Source organism: Harpia harpyja, chromosome 15 (genome assembly GCF_026419915.1).
Source record: "Harpia harpyja isolate bHarHar1 chromosome 15, bHarHar1 primary haplotype, whole genome shotgun sequence".
Taxonomy (NCBI): domain Eukaryota; kingdom Metazoa; phylum Chordata; class Aves; order Accipitriformes; family Accipitridae; genus Harpia; species Harpia harpyja.
The window spans coordinates 30,065,851-30,088,548 of record NC_068954.1 but is presented as its reverse complement, the minus strand read 5'-3'; the positions used below and the strand labels follow the sequence as shown (position 1 = coordinate 30,088,548).

At 57.5% G+C, this 22,698-nt stretch overlaps 2 protein-coding genes across 8 annotated transcripts in view; one reads left to right on the top strand and one right to left on the bottom strand.

The window, feature by feature from the left end:
• The first annotated feature begins 528 nt into the window (after nt 1-528).
• Nucleotides 529-9,672, top strand: LOC128152147 (twist-related protein 2-like). Its single transcript, XM_052810218.1, has 2 exons — nt 529-1,647; nt 7,985-9,672. The coding sequence occupies exon 1, from the start codon at nt 1,156-1,158 to the stop codon at nt 1,639-1,641; it is 486 nt and encodes a 161-aa protein (XP_052666178.1). The 5' UTR covers nt 529-1,155; the 3' UTR covers nt 1,642-1,647; nt 7,985-9,672.
• A 2,816-nt stretch (nt 9,673-12,488) lies between these two features.
• The window catches only part of HDAC7 (histone deacetylase 7), a 90,510-nt gene continuing 80,300 nt past the window's right edge, over nt 12,489-22,698 (bottom strand). For all 7 annotated transcript variants that reach the window (XM_052809586.1, XM_052809588.1, XM_052809585.1 and 4 more), the window contains 17 exons: nt 22,284-22,482; nt 21,169-21,377; nt 20,650-20,859; nt 19,636-19,861; nt 19,013-19,146; nt 18,248-18,368; nt 17,953-18,002; nt 16,691-16,798; nt 16,406-16,461; nt 16,083-16,170; nt 15,668-15,787; nt 15,112-15,209; nt 14,899-15,017; nt 14,565-14,698; nt 14,371-14,455; nt 13,985-14,123; nt 12,489-13,368 (listed from right to left, as the gene is read on the bottom strand). In XM_052809586.1, coding sequence (XP_052665546.1) covers nt 13,323-13,368; nt 13,985-14,123; nt 14,371-14,455; nt 14,565-14,698; nt 14,899-15,017; nt 15,112-15,209; nt 15,668-15,787; nt 16,083-16,170; nt 16,406-16,461; nt 16,691-16,798; nt 17,953-18,002; nt 18,248-18,368; nt 19,013-19,146; nt 19,636-19,861; nt 20,650-20,859; nt 21,169-21,377; nt 22,284-22,482 — 2,142 coding nt within the window. In that variant the 3' untranslated portion in view covers nt 12,489-13,322. The remainder of the gene's footprint in view (nt 13,369-13,984; nt 14,124-14,370; nt 14,456-14,564; nt 14,699-14,898; nt 15,018-15,111; nt 15,210-15,667; nt 15,788-16,082; nt 16,171-16,405; nt 16,462-16,690; nt 16,799-17,952; nt 18,003-18,247; nt 18,369-19,012; nt 19,147-19,635; nt 19,862-20,649; nt 20,860-21,168; nt 21,378-22,283; nt 22,483-22,698) is intronic.

Sequence of the window (22,698 nt, the reverse complement as noted above, 5' to 3'; positions counted from 1 at the left end):
AGTGTGATAACAGAGGGCTGAAAACTAGCTCATATAAGGAGGGACTTGAGCAGAATATTTTATGGCTTGGTAGTCTGAATCTGGACCTCCAACCTTGGCTGAAAAAGGATGCAGCTCTCCCAGCATTTCTGCAGGGAGGAGAAATTGGGTTTATTTGTAGGCAAGATCAGGAGCAGTGTAAAGAAGTGATACTGCTTATAGTGCTTGATTTCCTGGGGAAATCAGGGGCTGAACTGGCTGTGGATCCAGCCAGGAACAGGGTCTGGACCTATTACACCCTCCCTATCTGCAATAGCTGCCATTTTTATTTGAGAGGAATATGATGGTGGATGAGTATTGGCTTCCATCTGTACAATAAGGGCTATCGTAGACTGCCAGAAATGTAGACAGAGGAAGAGGGATGGATGGATGGATGGATGACTGGGCAAATGGATAAATGGATGCAAACTCAAGTTCATTTTGAATTATGCCATTTCTTAAGAGCGGTATGGATGCCTATCACTCTTGCTTCTTCCTTTGGATTCAGAGCATGTCTGTATTGCTCGTTGAAACATCCATTGCTCCACACTTCCACTTGAATCTCTCATAGATAAAAAGTCTCCTATTCCAAACTGAACAAGCGAATATTTCTGGCTGGCTTTTGCAGAGTCAATTTGGCCTAAAAAATTACAAAAAAGACTAAAAATCAAAAAAGCCTCCCCTAAACTCCATGGCTGGTGCTCACATTAGCATAGGCAATGTCCCCTGACATCCGGGCAGCAGGCAGGAGCATCTGTGCCGGAGGGCTTGGGGGTGTTGGTGGAGGAGGGAGGGAGGAAATCTGGAACCCATAAGCTCCACTGATGTTTGCATTACCTTGCACGGCTGCATTGGTCTGTGCCTGGTCCGCCCACGGTCCTCCTCGCCCTATCAGCAAGAGCCATTCCCCAAAGTTATCCGAACGCCCTCCTCTCCGTAGCCCAAAGGAAAAACCAACCGAGCTCCTTGGAGGGCTCTGCAAGGCTTGGGAAGTTTGGGGAGGCTGAAGGGTGGATGCTCCAGGCTGTACCTCTTGAGCGGGCGCCGGCTCCTCTCCAGGCCGCCTTGCCGATGTGCTGCGGCTGTCGCATCTCGTGAGACCCCCCCAGAGCCCTTCGCCCGCAAGGTGCCGAGAAGATGAAAGAGGAAAGCATGTGCCCGGACTCCCCCGAAGGCAGCCTGGTCACCAGCGAGGAGGAAGGCGAGCGGCTGCACAAGAAATGCCTCCGCAAGCGTGGCCAGGGGGGCAAGGCGGCGGAGGATTGCGGTGCGCCCTCGCCGCAGGGCAAGCGGAGCAAGCGCAGCCCCGTGCCGCAGTCCTTCGAGGACGTGCACACGCAGCGCGTGATCGCCAACGTGCGGGAACGCCAGCGGACCCAGTCGCTCAACGACGCCTTCGCGGAGCTGCGGAAGATCATTCCGACGTTGCCCTCCGACAAGCTGAGCAAGATCCAAACCCTCAAGCTGGCCGCCCGCTACATAGACTTCTTGTACCAGGTCCTGCAGAGCGATGAGCTGGACCACAAGATCACCAGCTGCAACTACCTGGCCCACGAGAGGCTCAGCTACGCCTTCTCTGTCTGGAGGATGGAAGGGGCTTGGTCCATGTCCGCATCCCACTGAGCCGGGGTATGTATCGTCACCTCCCCGCCGACACCTCCGTACGTCCCTCGCTCCTGCATCCTCCACGCGTCTCCCCCAGGTCGGTCCTGCGGGGGAAACGCGCAGCAGCCGCCCCCTCCTCACGCTCCACGTGCAAGCGATTTGCTTTAACGAACCCCAGACGCCGCCGAGGCCGGCGGTCGGAGGAGGTGGCGATTCCCAACCTCGCCGGGGCCGGTAGGACGTTGCAGGGGGCCGAGCAGCGGAGCCCTAAAACGACTGATCTCATTTAGCGGGGTCTGGTCTGGGGCAGGCTAGTGAAAGGTTTAAAACGAGGGCTTAAAAAAAATCTGATTTATCCTCCCAGGGTAAACCCGGGAGGGGGTGTAAATCAGCAGACACCCTCCTGAATGTGGTTGGGTTACCGAGGTGTCAAAACCGCACGAGTGAGACCAGCGGCCGATGGCTGCTGTTGGTCCCACCGCGCGAAGCGCCCAGCCTGCCCGATGAATCTCGGCAGCCGTTCCCTGAAGCTGTTGGGTGGCCCTGGGGCCTCCAGCCCGCCGGGCTTTCTCCTAGCCCTCTCCTGAAGCGCTGCAGATAAGATGGGATCCGTAATCCCTTTGGGTCTGTAGGCATTCTACGTTGCAGGGAATAAAATATTGAGCGAGGATGCCGGGGCAGTGAGGTTTGCCTGCTCGTTGCGCTGCGCCCCTTGTTTGATGTACTCAGCACCATCCAGCTACCACCTGAGCATCCTTTCAATCACTGGCAAAGCTGCCGAGAGGGGAATAATCCTATTTTCAGTGCTTTAGGTCTCATCGGGCTGGGAGAAAGGGGGGAATGGAGGGAGAAGGACCAGCTACGTGCTAACGTTTCCTGCAGCCCGTGAGCAGGAGCAGAACGCTCCGGAGGACGTTCCCAAGCCGTGGACTTCGGGGACACTTCATGGGAGCCCAGCCCAGCTCCTGAGAGTCCCTGTTGTCCCCTGAGCAGGATCAGGGCTTCTGGCTTTCCTCGGGCACTGACTTATTAACCCCTGCCTTGTGTCGTCCCTGGTGCTGGGCGTGAGAGACCACCGGGTCCTCTGGGGAAGCCAGCTGCAAAAGGACACTTATTTTTCTTGCGCCTACCACTAAGGGCTGCCCATGAAAGACCCTTTTCTTATTATTTTCTGCCAGCAACTGGGGTCAGCCTCCTTGCATGCCATTTCTCCTCCTGGCTGGTCTTACTGCAGTCCCAATTCAGTGCAGGGACGCGGGACCGTGCCCAGCCATGGTCTCCTTCCAGGCAGAAGCAGCATATTTATAACCCAAGACAGGCCAGTCCCTGCGATGAGAAGTGCTGAGCGGGCGCAAGACCCTAATTTAAGGCATGCTGACCCCCAGCTGGGGCAGGGACTGCTGTGATGCTGCAGCCCGATGCGAGACTGCTGGTCCCTGCCGAGGACGATGGGGTCCCGATGCCTTCGCCTTTAGGATAAATCTGGGGGAAGCCATAGTGCAAAAGAAAAATTGGCTTTCCATGCTGATCTCACGTTTCCAAAGGCCAGAGGGAGCGGGAAAGGGAGGAAAGTGGCCTTTCTGAGACAAAATATTTCATAGCAAATTGCTGCAAAGTGGCTCAAGTGATGGCCAGGCAGCAGGGGACCCTCTGCTGCGGCCGCTGATTCTCCTGCCGTTGGGCTTTGCCACTTAACATTTCAGGCCAGAATTTCAGGCCAGATCTGCAGATGTAGGTGCAAGCACCGGCTGAAGAGGTTGACCAGCTCCTAGGGGTGTTTCATTTAAGGATGCGCCACATTTAAACTCTCATTTTCCTGCAAGCCTTGCTAAGACCTCTTCTAACCAACTGGAAAACTGCCCGTTTTCTAAATCCATGTATAGATTTCAGTTATTTGGGGTAGACCTGGTTGTTTAAAAAACGAAAGACCGTCTTTGCTGGAAGCAGGATTGCTGCCCCTTAGCCATGGCTGGGTGCCGTTAGGGACACCTTCCCCTTCGGGACAGCCAGAAGCAAAGCGTGTAGTTGTTCTCACTTTCAGAAGCCAAAAAGCTGCCGGGGACAGTTGGGCTGCTGAGTTGCCCCAAGCAGAGCAAGCCCATATCCCCCCCCAGAGCCTCCTTTACCCTCTTCTGGGCATCAGATTTTTGCAGCCCGGTGAGTTTTGCAGTTTGCAGCTGGGTTATCCTGTTTCGGGGATGCGGGGTGCTCCGTGCATGCTCCCAAAAGACGAGGGCTGCTCGGCACGGCTCTGCCCTGCTCCTAGGTTTGCAAGAGAGGTGGAATCAGCCCGGTGGGACCGTGGGTTTCTTTGGCGGATGGTTTTTAAGAAAAAACTGTGCACTTCATTAAAGCCCAGCTGACGGCATTTTCACCTTGGGGAGGTGTGGGGATTTTGAGTCCCCTCCCCATCGCCCCGAGACTCGGGGCCGTTGCTCTTGGCGCACGCGTGTGTGGGCTGACGTGCAGCTCTGCGTCCGGTCATTGACTTGTAGACCTGTTTATTTAAACTGAGTGCTTGGCAGGAATTGTGCTCCCATGATAAACAGAGGTATTAAAGACCCTTAGTGATCTTAAAGACCTCCTGCTAAATGAAAAAGCCTCCATGTAAAAATCCCTCATGTCCTGTGAGCATGGTACGCTCGGTGTGCTTATCATTGCTGGTTAATATTCATCCCAAGCGTCTCCGGTGCTTGCCTTGAGGCAAAGCATCCTTCAGCTGAATAGATAATAATCTGCTTTGTGCCAACCTGCAGCTGTATTCGGGTACCAATTAGCAACTCCCAGTTGGGCAGGGAAGTAATGGGAGGAGGATTTGCTAAGCAAAGACCAAGAAGAGGGAACAGCCACAGGGGAAGCGATGCTGGAGTTGGAAAGGCTGCGTCTCTCTCTCCCATAAGTGAATTAACCCAGTGCTTGCAATGGGACTGTAATTTTATAATGTAAAGCAGCTAATGGCTGCTGCGAGCGCCGGCATACTGGTCTCCACTGGAACTCAGCCTATTAAATATCAAAGGGTGCTGGAATAGCTGGTTGTGGATATGCCCTTGTTAACCAGGAGACATCATCCGGGGAAAGAGGGATTGAGCCCTCAGGCAAGAAAAATAATGTTTGAAGTCCCCCAAGCTCACGGTTTTTCAGCACAGTCTTGAGCACATTAAAATGGTTTCTTTTCCTGCTGGAGGAGAAAATGAGGCTGGAAGCTGAAACTGCTGGCGGGGAAAGACTGGCGGAGTTGTAAGGGGTGATATTCCTTGCCCTTCATTTGTCTCCCTGGATTTATTGTCTTTCTTGCGTTGCCCTCACTTAATTGTCTATCCTGAAAGACCTTGGATAAATCTTCCCTTTGGGGACTGTTGCTCTTGCTTGGAGTCTGCTTTGTCGGGTGGATGTTTCATTTTCTTTTATTTATAAATACATCTCATTGCACAGTATTAAAGCACCAGGGTATTAAAGGAGCTTGGGGAAAGCTCCCTTCCCTATTCAGATCTGCTCAGAAAATGCATTTACAGCAGCGTCTGCTTCAAAAAGCTGAGATCCCTCTGCAGACTGGCAAGAAAGCTCGGTCCTGTCCGGCTGAGCTGCCTTGCCACCCTGGATCAGTCCTTTAAAAGCAGTGAGAAGTGGGTCCATTTGCTCACTGCTGGTTAAACTGGCCAAGGTGGTCCAGGACGCCCAGGCTGGCTCCGAGCAAGCCCAGGCACTGGGCTCTTCCTTAGCCGGGTCCAGCAGGCGAGGAGTTGCGCTGGCAGGAACCACCTCGCTTTCACTTTTGGTTTGAGCTCCCAGAAGAGACGAGGATTTCCCGAAATCCTGGGAAATCTGTGCCTGGGAGATTTTTCTTTTTTCCATTCGGGTCAAGGGCCACGTTAAGTCCCAGCTGTACTCCGTGCTCCCATCCATGTGCTCTGGCAGGATGCTTCTGGGATTTGCTCCTTCCTCTGGCATAGAGCAGGTTTAGAGGCTAGAATTTTCCTCCAAAGGTTGCTGGCTTCTCCCACAAGCGCAGAGCCGCTGTAGCATTTGCCACGGCATCTGCAGGATGGACAGCTAGAAGAAGAGATGTTCGGTGCCTTGAAGGCTCCAGCTTTGGTGCCGCGGGGCAGGAGGAACTGCCCTAGATGAGGGATGCGGGACATCCCCCGAAATCCCGGGGCTGATCCCACACACTGGCTCCAGGTAAAGGCTGCAGGACCAGACGGGGCTGGGGATGCTCGGCCCGACCACCACCAGCCCACACCGTGCCGGGGCTGTCAGGGGACACCCCGACTGCTGTGTAGGAGCAAGGGGTGGCATCGCCTTGCTGTCCCGATCTCATCTGCCGCAGTTCCCAGAGCCCAGCCCGGAGCAGGGAAAGCCACAAGCTGTTCAGCCATCCCTCTCCAGGTCCCTTGGCATGAGAGCATCCGGCACAAGGATATGTCAAGGGGCTGCCGTTCATTTCACCGTCAGAAAAAACTTTTTCCAGCAAAAACTTCCACCTTTCTATTAAAGATGGAAGAACTCAACACCGAACCTGCCCGAGGGGACCAGGCTCCTCTCTATCGCAGGAAGGCAGGTTCTCCACACGACTCGGGATTAGTTAAAATTAAAACAGAGATAAAATTACAGAGCCAGCCCTCACGAGCATTAAAATGTCTGCCGGTTTACGATCCCCACGAGGAGACAGGCTCGCTAGATCTCAGCTGCGTTCGCTTAGCCCAGAGGAATGCCTTTGAAACGAACCCGTATTTCATCGCCGAGTGTCACGGGAATGCACCTGGGATCTGAGGGGGAACGAAGGAGATGCGTTAACAAGACGGGCTTTGCATTTAATTTCCTTTTATAGGGCTGTACCTGAACAGAGCCGAGGGTGTTAACGCAGAGGAGGGAGGGAAGGGCAGTCGTCAGCCGGGGCGTTGAGGACGGGCTCGCAGAGCATTGCGTCTCCCCGGCTCCATGATCTGGTCCGTGCCAGCCTTGTGAAAATCCATCCCCAAGCCCTGCCCGATGGGAGCAGGGCTAATCTCCTCTGGAGGCTCCCAAAGCCCTTCGGCAGCCTTCAGAATCATGCCGTGAGTGCATTATTTGGTGTTAGACCTTGTTGGCTTAAAACACGGCCGTGCCGCGAGGCGAGGGGAGGTTATTAAGTTTTATAAGGGCTGAGATGCTCGTGCCTGTGTTTCCCACACCCCAGGACATCCCGGTGCTGTGCCAGCTGGATGCCAGCCTTTTTGGTTGCCCGTCGTGCCGGACACCGTTGCCCTTGAGCACTGTGGATGTGCACAGCGTCCATCACAGACCTTTCGGACCACGGTCCCAAAGGGACAGCAGTGGGACACATTGGGTTTGGGGGATTTTTTTTTTTTTTTTTTCTCTCTGCCATCTGGCTCAGGCAGGCTCTGTCCTGTCTGCAAGCCCTGAGGGCAGCCCTGCCTGCAGAGGGGGTGGGCAGGGGCTGCCCCCAGCAGCCTGCCGGCCCCCGTCTGCATTACCTCAGCGGTGCCCGGGGTGAATTACTGGAGGGTTTGATTTATTCCTCTCCAGGCTCCTCTCCGGAGAGTTGAAGGTCTCCACTATTGCGCAAGGAGGGACTAGAAAAGCAGAAGGCTCGGCGGGGGTGGCGGGGGGGATGATGAAATAAAACCAGAGACCTGGGGGGTGATGGGGAGAAAGCCCAGAGAGCACCAGGGCCAGCAAAAATGAAACCATCGCCCCGCAGGGCTCGTCTCCCCTCGGCCCCCACGCCCGCTCCCTCAAGACCTGCTGGAGCCACTTCTAATCTCCTCTAGCCCTTGCGGGAGACGTTTCTCCCTGTCCAAGATCCGGATCAGGCCACCAGCCCGGTTTGCCCTGCTCCTGGGCTCGGTTCACCCGCACCACGGCCCCTGGCTCCAGGCTGGCGTCGGCTGGAGGCGCCCGGCGGCTCCGCAGGGTCCCCTCCGGCGTCGCCCACCCTGGGGACGGCTCGTCGTCCTCCGGGCTGGGGAGGGAACAGTTCATCACCGGGATAACACGCCAGTCGTCCCCACGGAGGGGAGGGAAGGAGAGATGAGCGCTTCGGCTGCGTTCCTTCTCCATCCTCCCAGAGAAGCATATTTGGGGTAAAAGCTGTGATTTTTTTTTTGGAATGCTTACGGTCCCGGGCTCAGGTGCAGGGACATTTCCCAGCGCGTCCCATGCAAATCCTTGCGGCTACGGGGAAGTCTGCGAATGCGAAGCACGAAGGCTCAGGAGCCAGCAACCAAACACGGCTCTTCCCCCCGCCGGCTTCCCAGCCGAGCGCCGGATTTTACATGATTTTGGGCAGCCTGGGCTGGCCGTGCCGAGCCAAAACCTCGGTGACTTGGCAGCCGGGCTGACCCTGTCTGTCTCCCCTTAGGTCTTACGCCTCCGCCTCGATGGAAACAAGCAGCAGCTTGCCAGCGCCCGGGCACCCAGACGCAGCCACCCCGCTCTCCTCCGGCACCCGAAAAACGACAGCAGCCTCCCCGGCGAGCAGGAGAGCACGAACCCCATCCCACCCCACCAGCCCCCCCCTCGCCCTCGGGGCTGCTCTGACCTTTCCAAAAACCCAGGGCTGGGGTAGAGGGACCCGAACCAGGACCTGGGTGGTTTTGCTTGGAGTGAGCTTGGTTGGATGCTGCGTATGAAACTCTTTAGGGTGTAATTTATTTTTGACTCGCAGGTAAGAAATAGTCGAGTTATCTACTCCGGTCCTAGCCGCCTGCTTGCCGAGCCTGCAGGGAAGCCGATGTCCTCGGCTCAGCAGGCTCGGTCCTCCCCGCTTTCCCCCCCCCGATGCCTGCGGCCAGCCCCACAGCCAGGATGAGCAGGCAGCTGCCTTCTGCCAGGACCAGGCAGGAAAAATCCTCTCGGGACGATGGGATGGGGCTCGAGCCCTCCCTCGCTGGCCTGGTCCTCACTGCATCCTCGGGGATACCAAAATGCGGCATCCAAGGGTTTGGCTGAGGACCGAGCATGGCTCGTGGGTTGTGTCCGCTTTTATCCTGCTCTGAAGGTCTGCACCGTAATGACACCGTGGTTTGAACGGCTGCCTGGGACGCAGAGTGGATTTTGGGGGGGGCTGCTGAACCCCAAGGCTCGCGACACCCTCCACTCGCTCGTATCCCATGGACGTGTCTCAAAATCACTCGCTCTGTTGGAAAAACCTGATTTCTTTGAAATTACTGGAAAATAAGGCTGGAGACGTTACACACAGCCCTTCCCTCTTCCCCGTGAGGACGGGGGAGTTTGGGGACATCTCGGGAGCGGTGCTGCTTTGGGGGGGATTCAGGCTTTTTCGGGGGCGAGATCAAATTGGGTGATGCGGAGATGCTGGGGGGGTCAGAGAGGGGCATCGGGGTTTCCGGACAATCCCAATAAAGTCCAAGGGGAGTTTTCCAAAGTTCAATCCTTTTGTTTCCTAAGGAAATGGAGCTGTTGTAAGCACGAGGCGGCGCGACCGCGCACCCACCCCTGCACCCTCTGTCAGCGCTGGTGCTCGGCCAGTTTTATTTAAATTGGGCAAAAGAGAATCAGGTATTTTTTGCTTGTAATAGCAGAGAAAGGGGGGGGAAAGTCGCTGTAAGCGAGGCTGCAACAGGCACGCAACTCAAAATAATCCACGTGGGAGAGAAGTGTTACGAATGACTCAAAGCAGAGTTTCAATTAGTGATCACGCTTTATTACACACCAGAGAATCCAACGAGAAGCGACAGCAAGGCTCAGACTATCTTTTTCTATATAATTCTCAATTTTTTATGTACAATGTGAGTGGATTCCCTGCTCTGGGGAGCTGACCGCAGCCTTTAAAAGATCTGAATGTGCTTAAAAAAATAAAAATTCCGTTAAAAATAGGGTTGTGGATGGCTTCGTTGACTGCATCGGACAAAGTATTTTACACATGAAAAATGAAACCACCTTTAGAAATATAAATTTTCTTTCAAAAAAATAAAATGTGCTTTAAAAATAAAAGGAAAATACCTCTTTGTGGAGACTCAGGCTTCCAACCCTAATTAAAAAAAAAGAGTAAAGTATCTTTGTAAAAATTATTTTTCAAGTAACATTTTGTTGAGTCTTTTTTAAAAGAAAAAAAATCCCTATATTGACTTATTTTAAAATGAGCGAAATGTCAGGCCTAAGGAAGGAACAATCATTTGAACCAAGGTCTTGGGGGTTTTTTTTCAGTATTTACAGCCACAATCATGGTTGCTGTTACCAAAGACGCAAAAAGTGGTGAGGGAAAAAGGTGTTTGGGGCAAGGAGGGATGGATCTGGAGATGTTCTGGCCCTTAGCGTCTTCATGTGTCTTGGGGGAAAAGCCCCAACAAACCCCGTCCCCGAGGGATGGCCACCCCAGCACGACGCTGGGTGTCCCACAGCACCCTTGGCGTGGGTGCCCACGATGTCACGTGGCTTTTCTTGCCGTGCCACCAAACCTGCCCATCGGCTGGAAAGCACGAGTGACTCCTGTGGGACCCGGTGCCCGTTTTGGAGATCCCATCCGCCGTTTGCAATGGGGCGGATTGCGCTCGTCCGGAATGCACGGGGATGGCTGCAGAGGAGACCTCCTGCCCGGAGCTGGAGGAGATGTCCACCATCGGCTTCACGGTGGGACTCCTCTGCCTGATGTCCAGCTGTTAAAATCAGGCAGCTGGGAGCTCAGTGAGGTCCCCCCCTCCATCCTAACCGAAAAGCAGGGGGGGGAGCACCCAGACGGCGACGCACCCACCCAGACCTGGGCTTCAGCATCACCACGGCAGGACCTGCACCCACGGGACCCCACCACCTCCTCCAGCCTCCGCGCTCAGCGGACACCACCGAAAGGGACGTTTAGGAGGGACCTGGGGACAACGACCCCATGGGGAGGGGGGGACCCTTCCAAGCGAGCATGTAAGTCTGCTAGAAAAAAAAAAAAACACGCCGACGTGTTGTTTTGGGGTTGAAACCACAAGGGACCGGTTGGCAGATGGGGCCGGCGCTTCTCATGAACCGTTCGGCACATCGGCTGCCGGCGGGGTGACGCAACAGGGGAGCGAAGGCAGAGGGGTGGCTCAGGGTTTTGGTTCCAGTTTGGGGGTGTCCCTACCACGTGGGGTGCGCAGGGTGAGTTGATTTCTGGGCCACCCACCCCAGCCCAGGCTGGGTGACGCTCATGAAGGGTCTCGCTGGGTGCTCCCAGCCAGACCTACCAGGCTGGGAAGGGCCAGCCCTTGAATTCATGAGCTTAATTAATCACAGCTTTTTTTCCTTCGGTATCATGCCCTGATAGACCCAGAGGAAACCTGAAAGACGTTAAATGCTAAAGAAGTTTAAAAGTGAGGAAAGAGGCCATTTGTTTGGGGCATTTCCTCTGCTTTAAGGCAGTAACAGCTTCCACGGCCGAGCTCACCCAGTTGCACCCACGGCTTTCTCCTGGTGGAAACTGGGGCGCAAACTCTCCTTTGATATCAAGCTTTGGGCTTCCTCGGAGGCGAGGAGCAGCCATAGCCTCCTCCTTTACTCCAGCACAGCTCCTGCGTGGCATGAGTCCAGCTGGGACCCACTGGGAGAAACGGGGATGAGGCTGGGACTGCGCAGGGAAGGGAAACCGAGGCAGACGGCGGGAGAGGTGGTGGCACGGGAGGAGCCACGGCGGAGGGGCTGTGGGGTGACGGACACGGCGGAGGGGATGGAGCAGAGGGAAGGGGCTGCAGTGGTTGGCACGGCCACGGGGACATAGGGAAGGGGGGGGGACAGTACCGGCCCCCAGCTCGGGGCCACCAGTAATGCCCCAGTGCCCCAAGACTGGAGAAGCAGCAGGTCCTTCCCACCACCCCCCCAGCTCACCTGGGGAGACCCACAGGATTGAGGGATAGTGTCTACAAATGCCAGGCTCTGGAGAAGACGGAGAGGGGTTTGGGGTGCTTTTTAACCCCTTCTTGCCCGTTGCAATGTGATTGCCCTCCCTCCCGTCCAGCAAGAGGCTGCCGTGGAGGGTGCCCATCCCAGGACCACCTTGCGTGGGGACCCCGAGCCCCGGCAGCCATCGGAGGGGTATGGGCAGTGCTGCGGTGTGGCCATGATGACTTCTCTGCGTGTCACTCGGCTGTAAAGATCTCGCACCCTCCCAAGTCTCTGCCACCGGCCGGTGATCTCGCACCCTCCCAAGTCTCTGCCACCGGCCGGCGCTGCTGGACCCCAGCTCTGGGCAGTCTGAGACACAGAAATGTTTTATTCTTCCAAGGTCTTTTTTTTTTTTTCCCCTCCTTTGTTACTTTTTTTTTTTTTTTTTTTTTTTTTTTTTTTTACAAAATCTCCTCCCTGTGCCTGCAGACAGAGCCCGGCCACCTCCCGAGCTCAACCAGTCCCATCCATCCCCTCCACGCCAGCCCAGCTGTCCCCAAACCCCACTGCAGCCCAGCACTGTGACGCCCGAGCGGGGACCTGTCCCTGTGGGACACAGGGGGTGAAGAGCCACACTATGCAGTAGGAGTTGGGAAGAAAGCAAATCTAGATGGACAGCTCATTTTGGGGGGGCCTGACCCTGCCTCTGTCACCCCGAGACGGCACAGGGACAGGCACTGTATTGCTGGGGCTTTGGGCATCCCTGGGGGAGCTGAGCGCCAAGCAGAGGGTGACAGGACTCGATCTGATCTCAGCTGGAGAAGAGGAGCCCATCGGGGTGCTGGGGGTGGGCTCGGGGTGCAGCTGCAGGGAGTGTGGGCTCAGGGGGGGAGACTGGAAGACAGCTGGGCTGCCCCTGCTTTAGGGATTACAGGGGTCTACATTGATACAGATCCTCAGGTCAGCGGGTTGCTGAAAAGGGCTCAAGGCACCTTGGCAACGTCCACACGAAGAGGTGTTTGTTCCCGAAATTCCCATGGAAAGAAGAGTACGTAAGGTTCACATTAGCACACGTCAATTGTATATAGTGCAAATCAGAGCCCCAGCACCAGAGGGTTCACGCTCTGGTTAGTGGTTAGGATGTCCCATGGGTGCAATCCTGGGCACAGCAGACGCTCCAGCCCTTGCTCTTCCCCAACTGCAGGGCATCGGTGCATCATCCACAGCTGTCCAAACCCTTCTCGTGCAGAACAAGCTCATGGCCCGTGTCACCGTCACACTCGCTCCCACCTTGTGCCCCACCAGAGGAAGGGGAGGCAGGAAGCCTTCGCGAGAAGACACAGAGAGCCTGGCCCTCCCGAGCAAAACACGGGGCTGCTTCTCAAAGGCATCGCTGCCCGGCTGGAGAGGAGCTCTGGGTGCAGTCCCGAAGGCGACTCTAACCACCCGCAGCACGGCCACAACATCCATCCCAACACCCACCCCTTCCCCGAGGGTGAGGAAGATCCCAGGAGAAGGGCAGGTCTGCGTCTGGCTGCCACCGCAGCCAGAGGGGTGGAGGTCTCTCACACAGGTCCCCAGAGGGGTTTCAGGTCCCGAAGGTTGGGGACTGATTGCAGGCACGGTCTAGGTTTACAAGGCCACGCCGTGCAGAGGGAGTTTGTGGTTTTCCATCGGTCCCGAGCAGGAGGACATCTTCCAGGTGGCTGCAGGAGCATCCTTTCTGGGAGACCTGCAGAGGCGGCAGCCAAAGGTCCGGGCCGTTTCAGGACCATGACTCGGGGAGTGAGGATGACGTGGCAAACGGGAAGCCAGGAGTGAAGAGCGAGCGCTGGGCTCAGGAGAGTCCAGCCACATCCTGGAAGCAGAGGAGCAAAGAACGTCACTGCTCATCACTGGTTCATGGGCTCCTCTTCCTCCATCGGCTCGTCCTGTGGCCTGAAATGGAGAAACACAACACATGAGACAAGGAGGAGACTTGTGTGACACAACGCATCCCTCAGCATCAAGGGGCCTTCTGGCAAGTCCAGCTTCTGGAGCTATTCAACAAGCCTCCCAAATCGCCAGTCCTTCCTGCTCCACACAGACCCACGCAGACTCTGGCTGAGTCCTGGTGAGGATGAGAAAAGGTGGTAGGCAGGTGGGGACCCTGCTGAAAAGACATGATGCACCCCCACACCTCCAGCCTCCAAGGAAGGGAGGAGGATTTGGTCTCGTTTTCATCTTGTTTGGGAAGAGCCCAGCACCGAATCCCCCAGAAGCCAATCCAGGTCCTGACCACGTGGATGGATGCAGGACCTCACCCCACCACCCACTGATGCTGAACACTGGGGTCAAATCCGCCGGGATGTGAGGGTTACAGGACCAGAGCTCTCGGTGAGGAGGATGGTTGTAATTTTTATCTCCCAGAGCCCAAGACCTGCTTGAAGCCAGCACTGTCCTGACCTCCCAGAAGTTCATCTGGCTGTGCCACCCCCGTGACAGCAAGGGTCAGAGCAAGGCACACGGGGAGCGAGGGGCACCCACATCTCCCAGGATCAATTAAGAGCATCACCTCTTCTCCACCATCACGGCCACTGAGAGGGAGGCCAAGGCTGTGACCGTCTCCACCTCTTCTGCCTCGTGGTGCTGTGCCTCCAGGAAGGAGCAGCCCAGCTTGGAGGCAAAGCGCTGTACGGCCACCCAGTATTTACCTGCAGGAGAAGCAAAAATCAGGAGGTGCCAAGATAGGGCTGCCCCAGGTCTCTGGGCTTCCCTTGCAGTGAATGCACACATGGAGCATCACCCTCTCATCAGGAGGATGATGACGGACGGCTCCACTGGGGTCTTGTATGCCAAGTGTCCCCTTGGAGGTCATGGGGTTTACTGGAAAGGGGAGGAAATACTAACTCCTGGCCCTTCCACGTTAGCTAACTGAGTCCCCGGCCCTGGGACACTCACTCTGGACCTGGATCACTGTTTCCAAGGAGCGCACAGCATTGGGATTTGGTTTCTGCCTCATGCTTTCTTCTGGGAGAGGGTCCAGCTGCCGAATGAAGACACGAGGGGGTCAACAGGAGGGAGCTGTGCCCAGGGCTCGGCTCACAGCATCAGTCCAGCCCCACAGCCACGACCCACTAACCCTCAGCTCTCACCTCGTTGCCCAGCAAGGCTGACACGCAGGCCTCGGATGCATCGCAGATGGCCGTAAGGTCATGGCCACCTTCTAGTGCCAGGACGATGGCTCCGCCAGCCAGGCTCATCAGCTGCTTTGTCATGTAGCCGAAGCCTGGAGGAGAAGTCCGAGGGGATGCTGTCAGCCTCCCTGCCCAAAACGCTGGGGCCCTGGCCCTCGATGCCGGGCCGGTACAACCCCAAAGATCTTCCCCGGCTCCCTGGAGAGCTGCCGTCCCTACACCATGGTCCCAGCCTGGGTAGGCAGTGGGAACAACCTGCCCTGAGCCAGTGGCATTGCTTCCACCTCCTTACATTTAGCAGAGACTTTGTAGCCACCCAGGGGTGGCGGGTGGCCATCAGCTGCGTCGAAGCCGGCCGACACCAGCACCACATCGGGGGAGAATTCGTGTGCAATCGGCATCACCACTGTCCTGCGTGGGTAAAAAACAAATAAGAGGTGTTAAGTGCTGGCTCAGCCTGACACAGAGGGAAAGAGGAGATGAGCAGCAACACAAGGAACAGTACCTGAAAGCAGCCAGATACTCAGGGTCACCCATGGGGGGGTCGAGCCCTCCAGTCCAGGCTACGTTGACATTAAATCCCTCACCAGGGCCAGCACCAACCTGTGAGAGAGCAAGGACAGCAGTGAAGGCCTGGATGTGGCCTGCAGGGATGCTGGGGCATTGCCCTGAGCAGGTTCCACCTCTGCCAGGCTCCCAGGAGGCAGGGCTGGGTGTCCCAGATCCCCTGCCCTGTGCCACAGGAGCCAGCTGGGTGTGCAAAGCTTGCTGAAGAGCAGCAGAAGCCACGGCATTTTCCTGACGTTTCCTGGAGCCACGCAGCCATCAGTCCCCGTCCTTGCACTGCTGGCTGCAGGCTGGGATGAAGCCTCGGCTCTGCAGCCAGCTGGGTGAACCAGGCAGGATCAGGCATCAAGAGGAAAGGAGCCCGCAAAGCACTGACACAAAACAATCCTCTGCTCAAACCCGGCAGCGCCCTGTTCTGGCTATCGCCTTTGCCATCAGCATTCCCCTTCCCAGACAGAGATGCACGGACCTTGCAGCCTGTCGGTGTTTTTTACCTCATCGGCAGCCCCACTACCAGGGAAGAAGTTGCCGTCATCGTGACGATGCAAAGAGATGTAGAGAACGTCAGGGTCTCTGTAGAAGATCTGCTGGGTCCCATTGCCATGGTGAACATCCTAGAGGGAGAGAAAGATTGGGAGAACTCTCTTTTTTTCAGCCTTCAGGGTGGCCCAATAGCCTAACGGAGCTAAAAGCAACTGGGTCTCTACCCTGCTCCAGGGCTGGGTCCCCCAGCCCCAGGATCTGCTCCTGTGGTTCTCAGCCACACTCCTGGCAGCCAGTCCCCAAAAGAGGAGGTTTCGCCGCTCTCTGGTCCAGCTCCAAACCAGAGCTGGGAGGAGGTGCAGACACCCGCTCCTGGGGACGTCCTGGGGAGGAGCAGGGACGCGCTGGGGGACAGAGGAGACTTACCCAGTCCACAATGAGGATCTTGCTGAGTTTCCCTTTCTGCTGCAGCTGCCTTGCGGCAATGGCCACCGAGTTAAAGAAGCAGAATCCCCTGCAAAGAGGGAGTCAGAGCCAGTTAACGCTCTGGGGCCCTTCCTGAGCAACCCTTCCCTCCTGGCCCACGTGCTCCATGAAGGGTGGGCTCACCCTTTCCCCTCTCCCCCCTGGCCTGGATATGGATGGGTTCTGGGGGAGGTTAGTCTCGAGTGATTTTGAGCCAAAGAGCTGTTTTTTGGGGCTTCCCACGTGCCAGCCCAAAGACCTGTGGCTTGGAAAGGGGCTCTTACATGGCAGTGGAAGGATCCGCGTGATGTCCAGGTGGCCGCACCACAGCAAAGCCGTTCTGGGGACAAAGCAAAGGCAAGGTGATCAGAGCTGCTACCCCCAGCATCGCGCAACCCCTCCGCCCCCCGGCTGGGCTGGTCCTGCCCCATGGGGACGGCTGGGGATGGAGCCTGCAGCAGCACAAGGCTGGGAGCACCTGGTGCCGGCTGGCGAGACCCCACAGCCCCCCTCTTGCCTGGCCACGGGATGACGCACAGATTTGGGACCTCCACGTGAAGCCAGCCTACCTTCAGCTCCCTGGTGGCCACCTTGAAGGCCAGCTCGGTGACGCTGCCCACGGCCCAGCGGGCAGCGTTGGAGGAATGCAGCTCGTTCCAGATGGTATCGCTGTCCACCTGGAAGCAAGAAGATCGGTCAGACAGGGACAAGGCACCGGTGGAGGAGATCTCGGTCACAGGACCCACACTCTCTGCCAGCCACCCCGCTCAGGGCCAGGGGCTGAAGTCCCATGCGGGCTGAAGGGCCGGGCATCGTGGAGCCGGACCACCTCGCACAAAAAATGGGGCAAGCTCCCCAGCAGCTCCCTGGTGCTGCTGGCCGGGATGGCAGCTCCTGTGCCTGCTGTCAGCCCCAGCCCCCAGCCGAGCCCCGCACAGAGCATCTCGCCCTGCACCCGAGGGCTGGAAGGAGTGACTGAGAAAACGCTCGTTACCTTCTTTATCTTATTTTATTTAACCAAACATCTTGGTTTGATCAGGATCACGTCAAGGGCCGAGCCAGAGCCGGAAAACTCAAGTCTCTTCTGATCAACGCCATGTGTGCAACTCAAAGGCTCCCCTCTGCCCACGGAGAGAGGCAGCTCCGGCCCCCCCGCCTTTGGGGCATGGGCAAGAGGAGAGCAGGGAGGGGGAAGCAGAGCGGGGAAAGTAGATGCAAACGGGGCTGAGAAGAGCTGGTGCCCAGCAGTGGGGGCAAGGAGAGGAGAAGAACCAGAAGAGGCAGCAGGAAGGCATGGAGTGAGACCATTCCTGAAAGAGAGAGAGAAGGACAGAGACAGGGGGGAGAGAGGAAGAGAGGAGAACGCAATGAATGGAGAGAAACCAGGACGGCAAGCTGTGAAAGGAGAGGCCACAGAAGTGCCTGGAGGAAAGTGGCGAGCTGCTGTCCCCCGACACTGCTCCCCTCCCTCAACGGGGACCACGGCTTGCAGCTTTCCCCCGCCGTCCCGCCAGCTTGCTCCCTTCTACCACCTCAGGCTCTTAGAAATGGCTGTGAGGGGCTTTTGGTTCCTGGGGCCCTTAGAGTAAGGAGGCATAAAGGATCCCCTTTCAAGGGTGGGATGCTTAGGTCCATCCCAAGGACAGGGGGAAGCTCTGATACGACAGCTTGCCCACAGATGGAGTGCTCCCACCTGAGGCTACCCAGCCTTGGCAGCCCAAAGGCTTCGGGAGCTCCCTCTCCACTCAAGCCCACGAGGAGGCCCTCGCTGGGGACAGAAGAAAGGAACGACCCTGTCCAAAACCGGCCAGAGCAGAGATCGAGCACTTACCCCCACCCCTCCGCAGGGCAGCATGACAAACATCCGCTGCGACAGGATCCCTGCAGAGAGAGAGGACAGGGAGGACTTCAGAGCTGAGAAACCGGGGAATGGCAGGGGACAGGGCACACGGCACAGGGAGGGAGGTTTGGGCTGCTTGGCCAGAATTAGGACCAGCTTCCAGGGAAGCTGCTCGGTGCAGTCCCCACGGCTGAGGTGCTCCGAACCCCGGTGTGGATGTGTGGGCAGTGACAGGCAGAAGGCGAGGGGACTGCTGCCCAAGGGAGCGGTGTGGATGTGGACTCACCTGCCAGCTTCCCGTTGTCCAGTTTCAGGCGGTTGAGGGGATTGGTGCCGTAGAGAAAGACGTGGCGCTCAGTATGGACGCACTGCAGCTCTTCCAGGGTGGCCTTGCGTCCCCGCAGACACTGTGGCAGACAGGGGCTGTGACCAAGCTGCTCCAGGTGGGAGAAAACAGGCTTTCCCACCCAAGCGTGCCAGCTGCCGAGGGTGAAGGTGGCATGTCCTGCTGTCTGAGTACAGCCACACCTCGTATCACCGCAGCTGGGGAGGCAGCTGCAAGGCTGAACGCTGTGCTTCTTGCACTGGATTTGAACTTGAGCACCCCCCTCATCCGCAGGCAGGGATCAGGCAGGGAATGCCAGCACCACCTTCCTATAACTGCAGAGCCTTGTGTGGGCCAGTCAGCCCAGCTAGACCAGGGCAAGGTTTCTAACAGATTAGAACTGACACTGATGTTCCCAGAGTTGGCAAAACACCCTGTTTCGATAAGGATCACGCCTGTCCCTACGCCCATCTTCCAGCAGAGCAGACTGCTGCTGCCATCCGAAGCTGGAGATGGTCAGACCAGCACGCTCCAACTTGGCACTGCCAGCAATGGACAAGTCCAAGCCCTCTGGATAACGGTGGTAAGCGGGCTGAGAAGATCTGGGAGCAAAAGGGACGGAGACGGGAGCAAGATACCCTATCGCACCACTAGCATCAGATCTGCTCGTACCAGCATCCCCCTCCCGCACAGCCGTCCGGCTCCCACCCTGCCGCTCACCCTCACCTCGCACTGGCTGCGCAGCCCTCTCTCCTGCAGACGGGACCAGATGCTCTGGATCCTGCCCGCGTGCTCTGGGTGGTTGCTGTTGTCGCCACAGGAGCACTGGTGTTTGAGCATCACCGAGTCGTAAACCAGCCCTGCAATGCACAAGGAGAGCTGCTGTCCCAAGACTGGACGGGACTGGACACCCAGGCCTCAATGGTGCTAATTCAGCCCTAATTCAGCTCCTTTTCAGGGGCCCCACACACCCGTAACTATTTGGTTTGACTGAAACACCTCCCTCAAACCACGGGAGCCTCTGTCCCAACATGCTTGAAGCAAATCCTGCCTTGGATATGTAAGAGAGCTGAACCTTGCCAGCATCGCTGGACCAGGATGACAGTCAAGGGGCCAGATGGACAAGTCCTGCTTGGAAAAGCCACCTTAGATAAGGAGAAGGGGACTCTCACGGCTTGCTCTGCTCTTTTTGCAGCCAGCCAGAGCGCTGCCAAGCATTTATGAGTCTGGGAGTGACCAGGACTGATGCTAAGCTGCCCCTGGGCATCCCCACCTCCCTTCCAAGCTCTTGTCACCAGCCCCTGCTACTGCTCCAGCTGTGACAGCCCCGCACAGGGGCTGGGCTCTACCTGTTGTGAAGTGTGGCTTAGCTGGTTGCTCCTGCACAGGCAGGGAGAGCGTCTTGGAGGCTGTGTCCTGGGCAGGGAGGGAGACAGTCGCGGTGGCAGGAGATGACTGAGCCCTGGAGAGGGGCCTGTGCCCCGCGTGGATGGTGGGGACCACGGGGGAGTCGGCCAAGGGCTGCCGCTTGAGGAGCTGGTGCTGCACGCGCTGGTAGGAATCCCAGAGATAAGCCTGATGGAGAGAGACGGCGGTGAGCACGACAGTCGGAGCAAGGCAGCAGGGCGGCGAGAGGAGCATCACCCAGCACAGGGAAGGGAGGCATCCACTGTGCACCCTCCCAGGGTCTGGATATGACAGCCCCCTCCACGCTGGGGGGCTCAGAGCCGGTTTGCAGGAGCTGGGACACGTCAGGCAGCATCTGCTGCTCTCTGCTGGCTCAGCCCTGCAGTGCTGGGCAGCAAGGCGCAGCAATTGGGAGGACGATGCTCAGCCTTACTGACACCAGGGGTGGCTGCAGCTCTCGTCCCTGTCCTAGCGAACTGCCCCATGCTCAAGGAAGGCACAGACGTGGTGCCTGTGTCCTTACCCACACAGCACCCCTTTACACAGGTGGCTCTCAGGGTCTGATCTGAATCTTCCCAGGCTCAGGATGCTACCAGCTTTGCTGGGTTTGCGCAAAGCCTCAAATGGGAGACACCAAGGGACGGAGAAAAGAATTGTTCCAAATTGCAGGGCAGGGATCTCTGCGTGCTGCCTGTTCAGGTCTAATGCTCAAAGCAATTAAGCCACAACTGGAGAGAGGGATAAGGCTAGGCACTCCACCTCTTACAGCCCACTCCTGAGCCTGTTACAAAGGCTTCAAACCACCCCGAGGGCTCCCCGCAGCTTGGGGCAGCCAGGGAAGGCATCGTCCCTTTTGTCCATGGGCTCCTTGTGCCCAGTAGGGAAAGGGCTGCTCCGGGTTGGCAGCCCAGACCCCTCCCCAGGGCTCTCTCTCATCCCTGCCAGCCCTTGTGTACCTGCTGTAGGACAAGCTCCTCTTGAGGCTGCATCATCTTCTGTGTCCTCTCAGGCTCCTTCACGCTGCTCCCTGGCCGTGTGGGCTCCACGCGTGCCCTTGCCGGGTCACCGCTCTCAGCCCCGGCTTCTGGGAGAGTCCCCTCAGCCTCCATGTCCTCCGACGAGGGGATCTGCCGCAGACGGGGCTTCTCACTGGATTTAGCCATGCGCTGCAGCCGGAGGGGTCACGAATGAGCACAGAGAGGTGGCAGGGGACAGGTCAGGGCAAGAAAGTCATGGGGGGGTGGCAGGACATCTCAGGGCAGGAGCACAATGGATGTGGGAGCCAAGGAAGCTGAGCAGGTACCCTCAGCTTGCTGCTACAAGTCTGGGCAAGGCAGCACCTCGTGTTCCTGGCTAGGGCTTGGCCCTGGACATCTAATACTCACTGCCCAGCAGGTAACGATGGCATCTTGCACCCATCTAGCATCTGTCTCCCACTGCCTCCTACAAACCCCGGCTGGGCCTCCATGACTTACCTTGCCCAGATGCGTCTGCTGCTTGAGTCTCTCCAGGAACTGGGTGTGATGCTGCTGGTACACCAGTTGCTGCTGGATGGCCTTGGGGTTCTGGGGCAGGGGTTCCGAGCGGGTCCTGCCCAGCGGTTTATGGTGGCCTGGGAGTGACAGGCGCTCTGCAGAGATGAGCGAGGGGGCGAAGGAGAAGGGGACCGTTCCCAGACCTGGCACTGGAGGGGAGAGGAAAGAGACGTGAGGGGTGACATTGTCCACTGGGCAGATGTCACACCCTGCAGAGCTGTCAGTCCACACCGTGGCAAGCAGCAGGGCTGTCTGTACCCATACAGACTATCTCCAGACAGCCCTAAAAATGACAGTGACCCAGCCCTGGAGCCCGGTATCTGGTAGGCTAGGATGGATGGGCTGTGCCTTTATGGCTGCCCTCCTTCTGTCCCCATTGCTTTGGCATCACACAGCCCACAGGGGTCTGGGGACAGGATCTGGCTGACCTCAATCATCTCAGTCCTCCCTCAGCTTCATCCCCAATGGGAGAAGCTTCCTTCACTGCAGGTATGACAGGGCAGGGAGAGATGGAGCTAGGAACCAGCACAAAGGAGCCAGTTCTCTTTCTGCCACAGTCAGAGCGGATTACTTAGAGGGGTTGGGGGGAATAAGGCAGCTAGACGCACAGCCAAGAGGTCTGAGCTGCCCTGCTCAACGCAGGGTCTGTAGTGAAATCTGCTGGCACAAAAGCCTAGGAAGAGGTAGGAAAGAACCCTTGGAGGGGGGCTTCTGGGCTGCAGAAAGGGTGAACAGCTCCACACCAGCCCAGCTGAGGCAGGGCAAGGGGCAGGTGGAGAGAAGAGCCGAAGCTATGGTGCTCTCTGCATTGTCAAGGCCATGGTGCATGCAGAACTCTGGTTTCACCCATGGCAAGGACATGCTTGCTGGCTAGCCAGAAGCAGGGTCAACATCTTCCATTCCCTCAGCCCCGGCTCAGGGCACAGTCATGGAAAAATCAAGGCCACTGGGCTTTCCCAGCACCCAGAAAACCTGCCTGCCCCGAGCGAAGCTCCACGCTGAGCCCTGCCAGCGCTGACACAGCCTCAGTACCCATCACCGAGCTTGACACTTACCCGCCACCAGTGGAGCGTGGGTGACTGAGGGCTCGAGGATGATGACGGGCTGGAGCCGAGGGGATAAGGGGCTCCCAGCCTCGTGCTGCTCCAAGCCAGCTGGTATGAACATGGGCGAGTGCGTGCCCGCGAGGACAGGTCCGTTCAGCACGGGCACCCGGTGTGCCAGGCTGGAGAGGGGTCGGCGATCTGTCTCTCCCTGCAGAGAGGAGGAGGACTGGGTTAGAACCTGCCAGGACACAGCATGAGGAGGGGACGGCATATTTTCACCGTGCCCACGGGCGGCACCTGTGAATACTCAGAGCCAGCACATGCCTGGCATTACCCCAGGAACCCCAGGCCCAAAGGAAAGGGCTTCCCTTGCCCTGTGGGAACCCTCTGCCCAGTTCTGGGGCTACCTACAACCTGGCTACCT